The following is a 16,819-nucleotide window of genomic DNA, read 5'->3' as shown; positions in this document are numbered from 1 at the left end:
CTTGGTATTCATTGTCTTACGGGCATACTCAATAATTCCATAAAATAATAACGATAATAGACAATGAAATATTGCACCAATTTAGGTGTTCGAACAGTGTGCAAAAAACCACAAAATAAGCAAATGCAACAAAGAGGGAAATAATAATAGTAAATGAATAATAAATAAATATTGAGAACACGAGATGAAGAGTCCTTGAAAGTGAATCCATAGGTGTGAGAACATCTCCTAAGAGTTTTTCACAGTACTGTTGTTATGTCCTCCCTGATTTGGTTTGTTATTTTATTTCTAATTACTAGATCTCACTGTTTACTTGCAAGTTCACAGCTGCTGTTGATTACTTGTTAGTGCACTGTTAAGCAATCAGCTTTTGTTATCAGATTGGCCATTTTATATTGTTTGTACATTTCATTTAGTCGCTATTAGTTAGAAGCATTTTGTTTGAAGTTGAAGTAATTTTAATCAATATTTGAACCTACCTTTTGTGAAAATGCTGAGAAGTACCATCTTTTTACATCAGCTCCTTGCGTACTGCAACGAAGTTGCCTTCAAACTACAACTATGCCAGGACTGGACTTTACCTATCTGCCTAGTTTAAGAAAATGGAAACTCTCAAGCGGGGACAGAATAGTTAAAAATAGTCTCAATGGTGGATCAGATATTGATTCTGCATGCTCCTTGTACCTTTCCTTTTCTGTGCATTCACATCTTACTTATCTTGAAACTATACCAAAAAGATTGTGGGAATTTGTTTGTCACCCATACTGCAGAAGACCATGAAAGTTTCTTTTCACTATCCTCAAAGGTGTTGGGAGATTAAGAAAAATATTAAAAACCCAACTGCTATGAGGATCAATAAATAGGAAATGAGATGTCTGTGTATAGCAATGCATATTTTAAAAAAAACACCAAGTATATTAAGAGCAATAGGATGATTAGGAGAGTATAGGTCCACTCAAGGATCAGTGTAGTTACCTGTGTGTGGAGCCATAACTGATGGGCGAGATCATCAATGAATACCTTTCATCTGCATTTACATGGAAGCTAGAGAATTCTGAACGTTTGCCTTTTGTGCCTCCTGACCATGTCTGCATGCTTTTATGCATTGAGTTGCTGCCACGTGATTGGCTGATTGGAGATGTGCATTAATGCGCAGGTGTACCTAATAAAGTGGCCACTGAGTGTAAGAGATCAGCTCACTATCCAATCTCAACACTCTTGACTACAGTGTTAGCTTTAACGATATTTCATGTTTTACGAGGATAGGTTGAGTGAGCTAGGGCTTTTCTCTTTGACGCAAAGGAGGATGAGGGTTAATTTGACAGAGGTTCAAAGTACATTTATTATAAAAGTATGTATACATTATGCATCCTTGAGATTTGTCTCCTTACAGGCAGCCTCAAAACAAGAAACCCAAAATAACCCATTGAAAAAGCCCAGCAAACAGCCAATGTGTGTAGAGAAAAAAGCACAAATTGTGCAAACAATAAAAGCAAGCAATGACATTCAGAATGAAGGTGAGCCTGGAGCAGTCAGCGCAGGCCACAGCCTCAGTCCAGCACACAGCGGAGCAAAACCGAGCTCGCCTCGTGGAAACAATGCCCGGAACAGGCCACAGCCTCAGTCCAGCACACAGCGGAGCAAAACCGAGCTCGCCTCGTGGAAACAATGCCCAGAGCAGTCAGCGCAGGTCATAGCCTCAGTCCAGCACACAGCGGAGTAAAACCGAGCTTGCCTCGTGGAAACAATGCCCGGAGCAGGCCACAGCCTCAGTCCAGCACACAGCGGAGCAAAACCGAGCTCGCCTCGTGGAAACAATGCCCGGAGCAGGCCACAGCCTCAGTCCAGCACACAGCGGAGCAAAACCGAGCTCGCCTCGTGGAAACAATGCCCGGAGCAGGCCACAGCCTCAGTCCAGCACACAGCGGAGCAAAACCGAGCTCGCCTCGTGGAAACAATGCCCGGAGCAGGCCACAGCCTCAGTCCAGCACACAGCGGAGCAAAACCGAGCTCGCCTCGTGGAAACAATGCCCGGAGCAGGCCACAGCCTCAGTCCAGCACACAGCGGAGCAAAACCGAGCTCGCCTCGTGGAAACAATGCCCGGAGCAGTCAGCGCAGGCCACAGCCTCAGTCCATCACACAGCGGAGCAAAACCGAGCTCGCCTCGTGGAAACAATGCCCGGAGCAGGCCACAGCCTCAGTCCAGCACACAGCGGAGCAAAACCGAGCTCGCCTCATGGAAACAATGCCCGGAGTAGTCAGCGCAGGCCATAGCCTCAGTCCAGCACACAGCGGAGCAAAACCGAGCTCGCCTCGTGGAAACAATGCCCGGAGCAGTCAGCGCAGGTCATAGCCTCAGTCCAGCACACAGCGGAGTAAAACCGAGCTCGCCTCGTGGAAACAATGCCCGGAGCAGGCCACAGCCTCAGTCCATCACACAGCGGAGCAAAACCGAGCTCGCCTCGTGGAAACAATGCCCGGAGCAGGCCACAGCCTCAGCCGTGGAGAGTGGAGTAAACGTCGCTGAGCAGCGATTAGAACCAGCGTGACCCTCGCCTCCAGACCGAAGCCCGGCCTTTTCACTCTATCCAGCCTGGTGTTTAAAGATGATAAGTGGCGCAAATCAAGTAGGCAGCCTGGGACTGTTTCCTCGGGTGGAAATGGCTAATACAAGAGGACATAATGTTGAAGTGATTGGAGGAAAGTATAGGGAGGAGGATGCTGCAATGTTCTATGTTCTTTTGGCTAATTTAGTCATTTACAAAAATTAATTTTGAGGGAGGAAATTGCACAAGCAATTTAAATTAATGTGATAATTTAAGAACAGAAATAAGGAGGTAGAATGCTTTATTACATGCTATACTTGGAAATCTATTAACTAGCATGGGTAACAGGAATCCTTTCAAATTTGACTAAGTTAGAATTCTTTGCAGTAGTTAATAGAAATTGATGCAAAAATGGGATAAATTATGTAGTCAGCATATTTTGTGCCTCTTGTGCTCATGAATATAAATCTCAGCGAAAACCTGATCTTCTAGATTTCTAAAATTAAGCCCCCAAAGAGAGATCATGATCTGCAGTCCATCAAAATCTAATTGTTCACCCAACAATTCAACATGCTACAGGCTCTCCCACTCCCTAACATGGGACAGAGAGGTGTCACTCCTTTTCCACAGTGAGAGGGGAGACCAACAAAACAAAACAACATGCTGATTGCAAGGTTACAGTCTGTCACATCGCTTTTATTCTGAGTTCTCTGACTTGAGAATCGGCCGCAAACTCTCTCCCACCATTGAGAGAGGGAGAGGGAGAGGTCGCTTGAGAATTGTCTGCAAACTCTCCCACCATTGAGAGAGGGAGCAGGAGAGGGAGAGGTTGCTTCAGTACAGAGGCCGCAAACTCTCTCCCACCATTGAGAGAGGGAGAGGTCGCTTGAGAATTGGCTGCAAACTCTCTCCCACCATGGGGACAGGGAGAGGGAGAGGTTGCTTCAGTACAGAGGCCTCCGACACCCGATCCGCTGTTCGCAACGATCCGTTTCTCCTGCGACACTTCATGGAATTGGTTCATCCACAGTCCCACAGGGCCTTACCCTGAAGGCACATGTCTTCCAGGCCGCATCCTGGGGAAATTGAAAAATGGTCAGTCAGTAAACTACAGCAGTGGGATCACCACTGTAAAGAACCGCAGTTTGAATGCTGCTGTAGGTCATGGACTCCGACAGAACCCTGTCCACCTTTGAAAGCAAAAATAAGAGACATTAAAGGGAAGAAATTAAGCAGTTTCGTTGATGAGCTTGAAGAAGCCGCTTTCTGGGAACATCTTAGCTCCTTAGATTCTTATTGAGGAGAAGGCAAGAGAATGGGATTGAGAGGAGTAATAAATAAGCCATGATGATGGAATGGCAGAGCAGACTTGGTGGGACGAATGGCCTAACCCTGCTCCTATGTCTTACACCCACAATGCGCTAACCCTAACACGTACGTCTTTGGCATATGGAAGGAAACCAGGGCACCTGGAGGAAACCCATGTGGTCACAGGGACAACGTACAAACTCCTTGCAGACAGTGGTGAGAATTGAACCCCGATCACTGGTGCTGTAAAGCACTATGCTAACCACTGCAGTACCATGCCAGCAACAAACTTACATGCTGAGCTAAATTTAGTGCATTGGTTTCATGAAAATCAGCATCCACAATTAGATATAATTGCTGCTATATTTCAGCATTCATGAATTCAACATTATTAACACCAATAATTTTACGCTTTAAGAATTAATAAACAACAGAAGTATTTTTTGATGAAATAGAGTCATAAAGTCATAGAACACTACAGCACAGAAACAGGCCGTTTGGCCCATCTAGTCCATGCCAAACTCTTAATCTGGCTAGTCCCATCAAACTGCAATGGGACCATAAACCTCGCATTCATGTAACCATCCAAACTTCTCCTAATTGTTGAAATTGAATCCACATCCACCACTCCCATGGACAGCTTGTTTCACACTCTCTCCACCCTCTGAAGAAGCTCTCCCTCATGATCTGCTTAAACTTTTCACCTTTCACCCCTAACCCATGATATCTAACTAAGCAACATTTTTTTCATTAGCAGGAATACGGGCACATAATCGAATTTTAATTTAAATGCTGTTTATCTTGTCAGGTTAATGTTACCATTGTCCGATCGCATGGCACCTCTGGCTATGTTCACCTGTGGTATCAAACAACTAATGGGACTGCACTAGGTGACGTAGACTTTGCATCCAGCTTTGGTCAGCTGTTATTTGAACCAGGAGAACAGGTTCGACAAATACTAGTTGATATTCTGGATGACGTTATTCCCGAAGGTCATGAGGACTTCTTTGTGGAAATTCATAAAGTGGAGCTTCAGTCAGGCAGGTAGGAAATTGAGTGGCTGTACAAAATTATTTTAAAAATTAAAGATAAGAGGTTGGTGGGGGTGACGCCGTGAAGGGATGATATCCAAAACATGGGAACTACGGGGTAAAGGATTGCAAAGGAAACAGGGGAATTCTTTCCATGTCTATCCAGCATATCTGTGTCTATGTCCACACTACATCAGTGTCTGTGTCCGCACCATAACGGCGTCCACGTCCACACTGTGTCTAAGTCCACTGTATATCCACACCATGTCCATGATAATGTCCACACTGTGTCCATGTCAATGTCCACCCATGTCCCTGTCTAAGTACCAGCAAGCCTATGGCAGCTCTCTGAAAGAAGTATCAAACTAGTCACTCCAACAATCCATTCTCCGAGCCCTGTAAACATTAAGTACAGTTCCCTTCCAAAAGTCACTATTCAATCTGCTGCCTTTTCACGTATTGCATTTCGGTCAGCAGAACTCAAGGCAAGAATGAACATCTTTCATGTTTTTTTTCCCTTAATCCCATTATAACTGATCACCCTTCTGTATCTTAACAGTCTGCATGACTTCACAGTGAGAGATAACGGCCTTCAACCAGATCAGCCTCCCATTTTGGGTAACATCTCGTCCATTCGGATTGTGATACAAGTAAATGACAATGCACAGGGCATTATAGAATTTCAGCCACAATTTCTCAGTATTGAAGGTAAGGACTCTTGATGGACTATTGATGAAATGTCCTGAGAAATTCTATAGTGCATCTAATGGTATGTTAACTGGCTGATACGTCGCTGGCTGGAGGAACAGAGGGAGGATTGTGATGTGATTGATTGTAAAGGACCATCTCTGAGATCAGTGTGTGCTGAGCAGAGAGGTCTGGGTGGAATGTTGGACAGTACTGGAGGATTGCAATATCACACAGGAAATCCATGTTATTGGTAAGAGTCAAGAGATTGATTATTGATGGGAGTTAACCTTTAATCTTAACGGCATGCTCAGATCCAACATGCACTTTGGCCTCAATCAAAGGTGTATTAGTTCGCCATTTATGTCTTTTTTATGATTGCAAGTCACTGCTAGATACTAACAACATCAAGTACTGCAGAACAATCCCATCAACAAGTTGCTCGATAGGTGGACTTATGCACTAAACGGAAGCTGTGTATAGGTTGCATAATATTCCCCCAACTCAAGTTGGGAAGTAGCCAGGTTGGAGGATAAAATCTAAGAGCAACCCTTAAAACATTTCTACAAATCTGCCACATTATTTTTGTAAATTAATAAGCATAGAGAATACAGGGAATAATCAAATAAGACGTGATTATATACCTCAAAGTTCAAATTAAAATTTATTATCAAAGTACACACATGTCACCATATACAACCCTGAGATTAATTTTCTTGTGGGCATTCACAGTATATACAAGAAACACAATAGAATCAATGAAAGACCACACCCAACAGGATGGAAACAAACAATATGCAAAAGACAACAAACTATGAAAATAGAAAAAGAAAAAAGAACAATAATAACAATGAATAAGTAAGCAATAAATATCAAGAGCAAGATAAAGAATCCTTGAATATGAGTCCATAGGTTGTTGGGATGAGTGAAGTTGTGTGAAGTTATCCCCTTTTGTTTAGGAGTCTGATGGTTGTGGGGTACTAACTGTTCCTGAACCTGGTGCTGTGGGTCCTGATGGCAGCAGCGAGAAGAGAGCATGGCTTAGAAGGTGGGGGTTCTTGCTAAGGGATGCTGCTTTTCTGTGACAGCACTCCGTGAAGATGTGCTCAATGATGTGAGAGCTTTACCCCACCATTCGACTTTGTTAGTAGTATTCAAATTGGTGTCAGCTGATATTTATTAAAACATTGTAAATCTTACATTTCTGATGTCAATACAAGTCCTGCTCTTATTAAAACACTTTGGGAAAATACAGCCTTTATTTTCTTGGTTGCCATCACGTAAAACTTTGCAGAGAATGGCTAAGAAATGAAGTTATATATGCAGCCTAATATTTTTGTGCAATATGAGGCCCGCAACTTACAAACTGCAAACCCGTCCATCTTTGGAATAAGTGAGGAAACTGGGGCACCTGGTGGAAACACACCAGGTCATTGGGGGAACATACAAACTCCAGACAGAGAGCAGCAAAACTGAACCTAGGTCGCTGGTACTGTAGAGTGTTATCCTAAACACTACACTACTGTGCCGTGCAGACTACGCTTTGTACGGATCTACGGGTTCGATCTTCAAATTATCCTTTTCCTCGTTCCAGTGAATTATAATGTTCATTAAATCTTGTTATATGAGTAAAACCATACGTATTTTGATACCAGTTACAATTGCACAGAGCTTCAGTTTCACAAGACTCTTAAAGGTTAACTGTTTCACAATTTATTTGTACAGTTGAAGAAGACGTTGGGATACTTGGAATACCTTTGGTTAGGAAAATGGGAACATATGGATTTGTCACAGCAGACTTTGTATCCCGTGCAATCACAGCATCCCCCAATGGAGTTGACTACATTCTTCCGAATGGGTCAATCGTATTCTACCACGGACAGAATCAGAGCTTCATAAACGTAACCATTATTGATGACGTAGAAAGGTAAAGAAAAACATGCACTAAAGTATCAAAGCTTTAGTATTTGAATCTTAACTTGAGTTACAAGCTATGTATTCAACTTCATTCACAAGATACATTTACATGTGTTAGGAAGTTCCTGTGGTGCTTTGGTCAGGGGACGACAAGCAACAAAATCACGACATTCAACAATCACAAAGAACAAAGAATCACACAAAAATAAAGTTCATATATGGAATAAAATGTGTATAAATACCAGCATGTATTTACAATGTAACAGCTTTATAAACAGTGGTTTAAAGTGTTTGAGGTGATAGGTGGAGGGGAGTGTGGGGAGGGGGACTAACTAGAATGGTTGATTAGATTACCAAGTCATCTCTCATCCTCCTTTCGCTGAAGTACGTCTAGTGTTGACTTAATTTAAGGTAGTGTGTAGTACTCTCATAGTATTTACTCATGCAAAGATTAATCCCCTGTATGATTCATCCTTACTATTTACTCTGCATTTTGTAAATCAAACTGACATCAAGTCTTAACATTTCTATTGGTCAACTGTGCATTGTTGCACTTTTTCTTTTTTCTGCCTTCTCTTCTTAAGCCCGTCACCCCTACTGGGGCATTGACCACCCACATCAGCACGTCAGAGTCCTCTGTCCTGGACCCATAGGAGGTTGATTGGCCCTGTGGCTTCTGTTTTCACCCACATGACTTCATGCCTCTTCTAGAAGAAGATACCTTCCTCTCCCAGGGTCAGGGTCCCTGGAGCTTCTGTTGTCATTTCTGCAGCTCTGGGTTTTTATGGGATGATGTTGCTGGCCCTATATCCTCCACTTTCGCAGCTGAGCTTGTGTCTGTCCGTAGCAGAGTTACACCATTTTTTACATAATATTTAAATTTACTGTGTAGTTTTAAAGTGTTAGAAAGGCTGATACTTGCAGTTTTGTTCCTTGCAGTGAACTTGATGAGCAGTTTGAGATCCAGCTGATTGCGGCAAAACAAGGAGCTGTGCTTGGAAGCCACCTCACCACCACAGTAACCATCCACAAAAGTGACTCCATTGGCGGACTCATTCGATTCCGAAATCTGACCCAGCTGGTCATCCCTAATCCCGATACGCCGCAGATACTAACGCTAGTGCTGGAAAGGATTGGAGGACATACTGGAGATGTGCAAGTATAGTATAATTGTTTATTCATTCATTGAGATACAGTGCAGAATAGGCCCTTCCAGACCTTTGATCCATGCTGCCCGGCAAACCTAGCCTAATCACAGGAAACCCACGTGCTCAGGGGAGAACGTACAAACTCCTTACAGATGCTGGCGGGAATTGAACCCGAGCCACTGGTACTGTAAAGTGTTGTGCTAATCACTATGCTATCGTGCCATCCCAAATAACTATTTTTGATAACTAACTAGTAATTTTGTTTGGCTCCAGGATGTGCAGTAGCTGGGATACTGGGGAAGAAAAGTCATCTTCTTTGGAAAAGGTTTTGTGCTATATCACACAGGTAGACCCTTCTGTGCATTTGCTGACCATTAAGAATCTACATAGTCCAGTCCCATTTACCAACACTTGGTCAATTGCCTTCTATGACTGTGCAATTTGGTGCTTGTCTAAAGGTTTCTTGAGTGTTGCCTCCACCACCCATTCAGGCAACGTTTCTTACCTTCCAATCATAGGGGAAAAAAATCAGACTCATAGAGCTCTACAGCACAGAAACAGGCACCTCAGCCCATCTAGTCCATACTGAACTATTGATCAGCCTTGTCCTATTGACCCGTATCTGGACCATAGCCCTCCTTCCATGCACTTATCCAATCTTCTCTTAAGTTGTGAAATTGAACTCACATGGCAAAATGGATCTGGTTTATCCAGCTTTTCATAAATGAAATCCTTTGTCTTGGGCAATATCCTGATAAATCACTTTGCTACCCTCTTTCCGTGGAACATTATAGATGTTTTTGAGGGTTTTAGGTGACAAACGGAATCTCATCAAACTCCTTAATGAAATAAAGCCACTATCTTGCCTTCTTTAAAGCCACATCGATATGCTGGGACCAGGTTAGATACTTGGAGATCTTGACAGCCAGGAACCTGAAATTCCTTGCTCTTTCCAATTCTGATCCCCCTTTGAGGATTGGTTTGTGTCCCCTCATCTTACTCTTCTTGAAGTCCTCAATGAGCTCTTTGGTTTTACTGACATTGAGTGCAAGGTGTTGCTGTGATACCATTCAACCATCTGGTATATCTCACTCCTGTAAGCCCTCTCATCTCCATCTCCAACAATGGTTGTATCATCAGCAAATTTATAGCTGCTATTTGAGCTATACCCAGCCACACAGTCATGTATATATAGAGAGTAGAACAGTGGGCTAAGCACATACCCATGAGGTGCGCCAGTGTTGATCGTCAGCGAGGAGGATATGTTATCACCAATCTGCACAGATTGTGGTCTTCTGGGTAAGAAGTCAAAGATCCAGTTGCAGAGGGAGATACAGAGACCCAGGTTCTGTAGCTTATTGATTAGAACTGTAGAAATAATGGCATTAAACACTAAGCTATAGTCAACAAACAGCATCCTGACATAGGTGTCTATATTGTCTAGGTGATCTAAGGCCGTGTGAAGACCGTTGAGATTGCGTCTGTCACAGACCTAATGTGGTGATAGGCAAATTGTGGTAGGTTCAGATCCTTGCTGAGGCAGGAGTTCACTCTAGTCATGACCAACCTCTCAAAGCATTTCATCACTGGAGATGTGAATGCTACTGGATGTGTCATAAAGGGAGCTCACACTACTCTTCATGGGGACTGGTATAATTGTTGCCTTTTCAAAGCAGGTGGGAACTTCCAACTGTAGCATTGGGAGGTTGAAAATGTTTTTGAATACTCCAGCCTGTTGGTTGGCACAAGTTTTCAGAGCTTTACCAGATACTCCATCAGGGCCTGCCACCTTGTGAGGGTTCACCCTCCTTAAAGACAGCCTAACATAGGCCTCCAAGGAAGCGTCAGGGTCACCAGGTGCAGCAGGGATCTTCACAGCTGTAGTTAAATTCTTCCTTTGGCAACAATTATACCAGCGCCTAAGAAGAATAGTGTGGGCTGCCCCTAATGACTATTGCCTGGTAGCACTCACATCTACAGTGATGAAATGCTTTGAGAGGTTGTTCATGACTAGACTGAACTCCTGTATCAGCAAGGACATGGACCCATTGCAATTTGCCTATCACCACAGTAGGTCAACAGCAGATGCAATCTCAATGGCTCGCCACACGGCTTTAGACTACCTGGACAACACAAACACCTAAGTCAGGATGCTGTTCATTGACTATAGCTCAGCATTTAATACCATCATTCCCACAATCCTGATTGAGAAGTTGCAGAACCTGGGCCTTTGTATCTCCCTTTGCAATTGGATCCTCGACTTCCTAACTGGAAGAGCACAGTCTTTGCAGATTGGTGATAATATCGCCTCCTCGCTGACGATCAACACTGGTGCACCTCAGGGGTGTGTGCTTAGCCCACTGCTCTACTCTCTATGTACCCACGACTGTGTGGCTAGGCACAGCTCAAATACCATCTATAAATTTGCTGATGATACAACCATTGTTGGTAGAATCTCAGGTGGTGACGAGAGGGGATACAGGAATGAGATATACCAACTAGTGGAATGGTGCCACAGCAACAACCTGGCACTCAACGTCAGTAAGATGAAAGAGCTGATTGTGGACTTCAGGAAGGGTAAGATGAAGGAACACATACCAATCCTCATAGAGGGATCAGAAGTGGAGAGAGTGAGCAGCTTCAAGTTCCTTAGTGTGAAGATCGCTGAGGATCTAACCTGGTCCCAACATATTGATGTAGTCATAAAGAAGGCAAGACAGTGGCTATACTTTATTAGGAGTTTGAAGAGATTTGGCATGTAAACAAATACACTAAAAACTTCTATAGTTGTACTGTGGAGAGCATTCTGACAGGCTGCATCACTGTCTGGTATGGAGGGGCTACTGCACAGGACCGAAAGAAGCTGCAGAAGGTTGTAAATCTAGTCGGCTCCATCTTGGGTACTAGCCTACAAAGTACCCAGGAAAGCTGGAAACCAGGAGCAGATAGGCAGTGATTTGGCCACCACTGCTAGCCCACCAACTGGAGAGTGTCGTGGTTAAGGGTCGAAACTCTCTGTGAAGGTTGGGAGCCACCTGATGAATCTGCTCCTGGCTGAAGGCTACGGTTACCTTATAAGGTGCACCCTATCCTCGTTATATGCGGGGGATACGTTCCTCAAAGTTGACGCATAATGTGAATAATTATTTAAATGGAGAAAATAGGGATGCGTTCCAAAGGGCTTCCTAAATATGTTTTATCTGTAATTTATTCACATTTTCATACCAATACAACACAAAAGCAGTACCACAAGACAACATTTGTATTATATTTCATCAATTTAAGGTAATATTCGATGTAATAAATCATAGAAAGTTAACATCCGAGGGTGTACAGTACTCACCAACAGTGGCAGGTGTGTTCGCTCCGGGAGATGAGTGGTTGTTGTGGTGTCGGGCAGCTTTACACGGATAAGTTGGATGGTTGTGGTCGTCAGGATAATATCAAGCACAGCAAGGCGTGAAGGAAGACTCACAGAACTCTTAGAACTGCCGGCAGCAGAAGATGACACCGATTTGAAGGAAATGGTGAGGGTTGTTTGCTTGGCAGCATTTGTTTTTCAGCATAAATTTGCTTGTAGGGAAGAAGGGTTGACGGCAGGGAACAACTGAAATGCTGACTCCGTTCTAAACTTGGGTCCATGTCCATCGCCATTTGTGCCAAGTGTTCTGACTTCCACCATTCCCTCACCGTTGGTAAACTCCCGGGATTTTTTAAATCGTCCGTTTCTTGCAGCATCTGAGAGATAGTTTGCCGTAAAAAAAAAAATACATATGCCTTGGATGTGGATCACACCTTGGTCGAGTGGTTGAATTGGTGATGTTGTTTTAGGTGGCAGGAAAGGCACTGTTATGTTAGGCTGAATGCTGTCCAAATGTTTAGGGTGGGCTGGCACATTGTCAAGCAACAAAAGAACTTTAAAGGCAAGATTCTGTTCCTGGCAGTAGCGTCCCAGAGCCGTGTTACCTTCAGCTAATGCTGCGCTGTTTATAATTTCCAACGTTTTTCAAGTGTTGAAGCGGTTCACTGCCGCTCGGCTGATGGCCCAGGACATGATATCGGACGCTTAGGAGGCATAGTTAAATATTTCAAGCTTAGAATCACTGCACTGTAGGTAAAACCAACAAAAGATTAAGAGCGCAAGATCACGCATCCACGCCTTTGCAAAACCAATGGGAGAGTGGTGGAACTAAGATTGTGAGGCGTGCGCACGTGACTTGTATTGGCGGGAAAGTGGTGCTCCTCGCATAACTGTGAGTTTTGGACGCATATAAGAAGACGTTGGTAGAAATGGGTTCCTCGCATAACTGTGAATCCGCATTGTCTGAAGACGCATAGAACGAGGATAGGGTGTATCTGGAGAATGCACCCTAACAGGATCATTAAAAACTGTGCAAAAACAGAAATACTGTATACTAAAAAAAGTGAGGCAGTGTCCAAAGCTTCAAAGTCCATTTAGGAATCGGATGGGAAATTTGATTGGAAAAATCAGGTTCGTACTGGTTCCCGAGAGAGGAAATTTATAGACTACTAACAAAAATATTGTTTACTCGATTTTCAAAGGGCGTTTGACAAGGTGCCACACATGGGGCTACTTAACAAAATAAGAGCCAATGTTATTATGGGGATGATACTAGCATGGATAGAATATTGACTGGCTGGCAGGAGGGAAAGAGTGGGAATAAAGGGGGCCTATTCTGTTTGGCTGCCGGTGACTAGAGATGTTCCGCAAGCATTGCTATTGGGACCACTTCTTTTTATGTCATATGTTAATGATTTGGATGATGGAGTTGATGGCTTTGTGGTGAAGTTTACAGACAATACAAAGGTAGGTGGAGGGGCAGGTAATGTTGAGGAAGCAGGGAGTCTAGAGAAGGACTTGGACAGATTAGGAGAATGGGCAAAGCAGTGGCAGATGGAATGTACTGTGTGCTCTTTGTTCCTGCCAAGGTGATTGAAACATATATAGTAACATGGGGCAAGAGTAGGCCACTTGGCCCTGTGAGCCAGGTCTACCAATCCTTATGATAATGGGTCATTTGCAGAGAGTATTGTGCAAAGCCCAGCCCTTCAGGCACATCAGCATCCCCTGCATTGTCTCCCTGTGCACTTCCCGCTGCCTTAGGAAAGCAGCCACCTTAATAAAGAACCCACCCTGGTCATTCTCTCTTCTTCCCCACGCCCACCATCAATTCAGTTCAATTCAAGATTGTTTGCTATCATTTCCTGTACGCAAGTCTAAAGGCTAATGAAATAATTGTTACTCCAGATCTGATGCAGCACAAAAAGTGCAGCTCAAAAGGCAAAGAACACAATAATTAAAAAATAACAAAAGGGTTATACAAAGTGACTGACAGAAAATTATAAAGTAGTGGTGGGTTAGTGGGTGGAGGTGTTGATCAGCCTTACTGCTTGGGGAAAGTAACTGTTTTTGAGCCTGGTGGACCTGGTGTGGACGCTCTGTAGCCTCCTCCCTGATGGGGGTGGGACAAACTGTCCATGAGCAGGGTTAGTGGGATCCTTCATGTTGATACTCGCCGTTTTCCAGCTTTCTTCTGTGTTTGTGTCCTCGATGGTGGATAGGCTCGTGCCGGTGATGTGTTGGGCTGTTTTGACTACCCGTTATAGACCCCTTCCCTTCCACCACAGTCAGTACAGTTTCCATACCAAACGGTGATGCAGCATGTTAGGATGCTCTCAACTGCAACTTCACAGAACCTCACGAGTCCAGCTCCTGTCATGAGTCCAGCTCCTGTCACGAGTCCAGCTCCTGTCACGAGTCCAGCTCTTGTCATCGAGTCCAGCTCCTGTCAGCCCCCTCAGAAAGCAGAGGTGGTGGTGAGCTTCCTTGACTGTGGAAGGTGAGTTCAGGGACCATTCCATTATGGCTGATCTATTATCCTTCTCAACTCCATTCTCCTGCTTTCTGTCGATAACGTTTGATGCCCTGACTAATCAAGAACCTACTAGCCTGCACTTTAATAGGTGATGAGACAACCTATAGGGAGGAGGTACAGCATTTGACAGAATGGTGTTGTCATAATAACCTGGACTTGAACATCACAAAAACCAAGGAGCTGATAGTATACTTCAGGAAATCAAAGCGCGTTGACCACTCTGCTCTGCACATATACGGGAAAGAGGTAGAGGGAGTAGAGAGTTTCAAGTTCCTTGGCGATCACATCTCGGCTGACCTCACCTGGACTGCCCATATCTCTTATCAGATGGGGAAGGCCCAACAAAGGCTCTACTTCTTAAGGAAACTAAAGCACGCTCTCCTCCCTCATCACCTGCTGATCAACTTCTATCGGGCAACTATAGAGAGCCTCCTGACGTGTTGCTGTGCAGTGTGGTTTGCCAGCTGCACAGAACAGAACAGGAAGGACTTGCAGCGGGTGGTGAGGGTAGCAGAGTGGGTTATTGGCACAACATTACCCTCCCTCAGAGACATTTATACTGGCAGACTTCAAAAGAAGGCTACTTGTATTTCAAAGGATCCCACTCATCCTGGACATCACCTGTTTTCCCCTTTACCTTCTGGGAAGAGATACAGAGCATTAAGGACGAAAACAAAGAGACTCCTTAACAGATTCTACCCACAAGCAGTGAAATGTATAACACCCCCTTCCCTCCTCCTGCCCCCCTCCTAAGACAGCGGCAGCTAAATGCATCACACTTCCAGGAATGGCAGGTGTGCAATAGTCCTACCCCCCCCATCCATATATTATTAATTTTGGACTGTACTCCTGAGGTTTTAGAGTTTATTTTATGTATATATTCTTTGTCATGCTGCAAAACGTTGAGCTGCTAAACTGTGTTTCATTGCTCCACAACAATGACAATAAAGATATTCTTCTTTAAATACACCCAATTGTTTGGCCTCCACTGCCATCAGTGGCAAGGAATTCCACAGATTCACCGCTTTCTGACTAAAGAAAATCCTCCTCATCTCGGTTCTAAAGGAATGTCCTTGTATTTTAAGGCTCTGCCATTGGGTTCTAGAATCCCCCATTATTGGAAACTTTATCTCCATATCCACTTGATCTAGGCTTTTCAATATTCAATAGGTTTCAATGAGATTCCACCCCTGCCCCGCCCCATTCTTCTAAACTCCACCAAGTGCAGGCTTGTCAGAATTTGGAATATCTGAGGGATTTTCTGCAAAGCTCTTCTCTGCCTGCTTGCTTCTGCAATTCTGTAAAGAATGGATAATCTTTTTCTTAGATAAAATGGAACATTTTAGGCCCCAACGCAGAAACGATCTTACCAGCATCCAACACAGACATAGGCGATCCTGTGAATGGAACGTTTTATTTTAGAGATGGAGAGATTGGGAACCGAATCATTGAACTGAGCATCTTACCACATGGAGAAATTGAAATTGAAGAGACCTTCATCGTCCAACTTACCCTGGATATTGGTGATGCCAAAATTGACCGAAGTGCTGGGACAGTGCTGCTGACAGTAAGTTACTTTGACAATGTAGTATTATTATTTCAACATTCCATTATTTGTGATGCTGTACTTTGAAATGTGTACTCCTTTGATTATTCTTGAGTTGGCATTTGATACAATGGCTACTTTAGTAGGAGCACCTGCTCATTAGTGCAAATATCTAATTAGCCAATCATGTGGCAGCAACTCAATACATAAAAGCATTCAGGCATAGTCAAGAGGTTCAGTTGTTGTTCAGACCAAACATCAGAATGAGGAGAAATGTGATCTAAGTGACTTCGACTGTGGAATGATTGTTGGTGCCAGATGGGTGGTTTGAGTAGGAGAATGCAGCAAAAAGTCACTTAGAACATTTTAACAAAATTACAATTACTTCAGGTTATTTCAGAAATTGGGAAGTAGAGTCAGACACTATTGACAGTGCGACTTAGGCTTTTCAACTGTCAATCAGACACTTGTATCTGCCTTGCAAAGCACAGTATTGACCCGTGGCTCCTCTTCTGCAACAATGAGGCCGCTCTGACGTTAAAGGAGCAACATCTCGTATACCCCTCCGAGTAGCCTGCAACCTGATGGCATTAATTTCTCTTTCTGCTAGTTATTTCCACCTCCCCTTCCCTTCTTCCATTCCCTGTTCTAGTTCCCCTCTTACCTTGTCTCTTCTCCTCACTTGCCTGCCGCTTCCCTTGGTGTCTCCTCATTCCCTTTCTCCTATGGTCCACTCTC

At 43.8% G+C, this 16,819-nt stretch overlaps 1 protein-coding gene across 1 annotated transcript in view; it reads left to right on the top strand.

The window, feature by feature from the left end:
• adgrv1 (adhesion G protein-coupled receptor V1) overlaps positions 1 to 16,819 on the top strand; it is a 514,329-nt gene that overhangs the window by 277,385 nt on the left and 220,125 nt on the right. The window contains exons 63-67 of the mRNA XM_063069242.1: positions 4,664 to 4,899; positions 5,446 to 5,594; positions 7,299 to 7,500; positions 8,430 to 8,649; positions 15,863 to 16,102. Coding sequence (XP_062925312.1) covers positions 4,664 to 4,899; positions 5,446 to 5,594; positions 7,299 to 7,500; positions 8,430 to 8,649; positions 15,863 to 16,102 — 1,047 coding nt within the window. The remainder of the gene's footprint in view (positions 1 to 4,663; positions 4,900 to 5,445; positions 5,595 to 7,298; positions 7,501 to 8,429; positions 8,650 to 15,862; positions 16,103 to 16,819) is intronic.

Source organism: Mobula hypostoma, chromosome 16 (assembly GCF_963921235.1).
Source record: "Mobula hypostoma chromosome 16, sMobHyp1.1, whole genome shotgun sequence".
NCBI classification, from domain to species: domain Eukaryota; kingdom Metazoa; phylum Chordata; class Chondrichthyes; order Myliobatiformes; family Myliobatidae; genus Mobula; species Mobula hypostoma.
The sequence above is the reverse complement of the archived record's forward strand: the minus strand, read 5'-3'. Positions and strand labels throughout refer to the sequence as shown.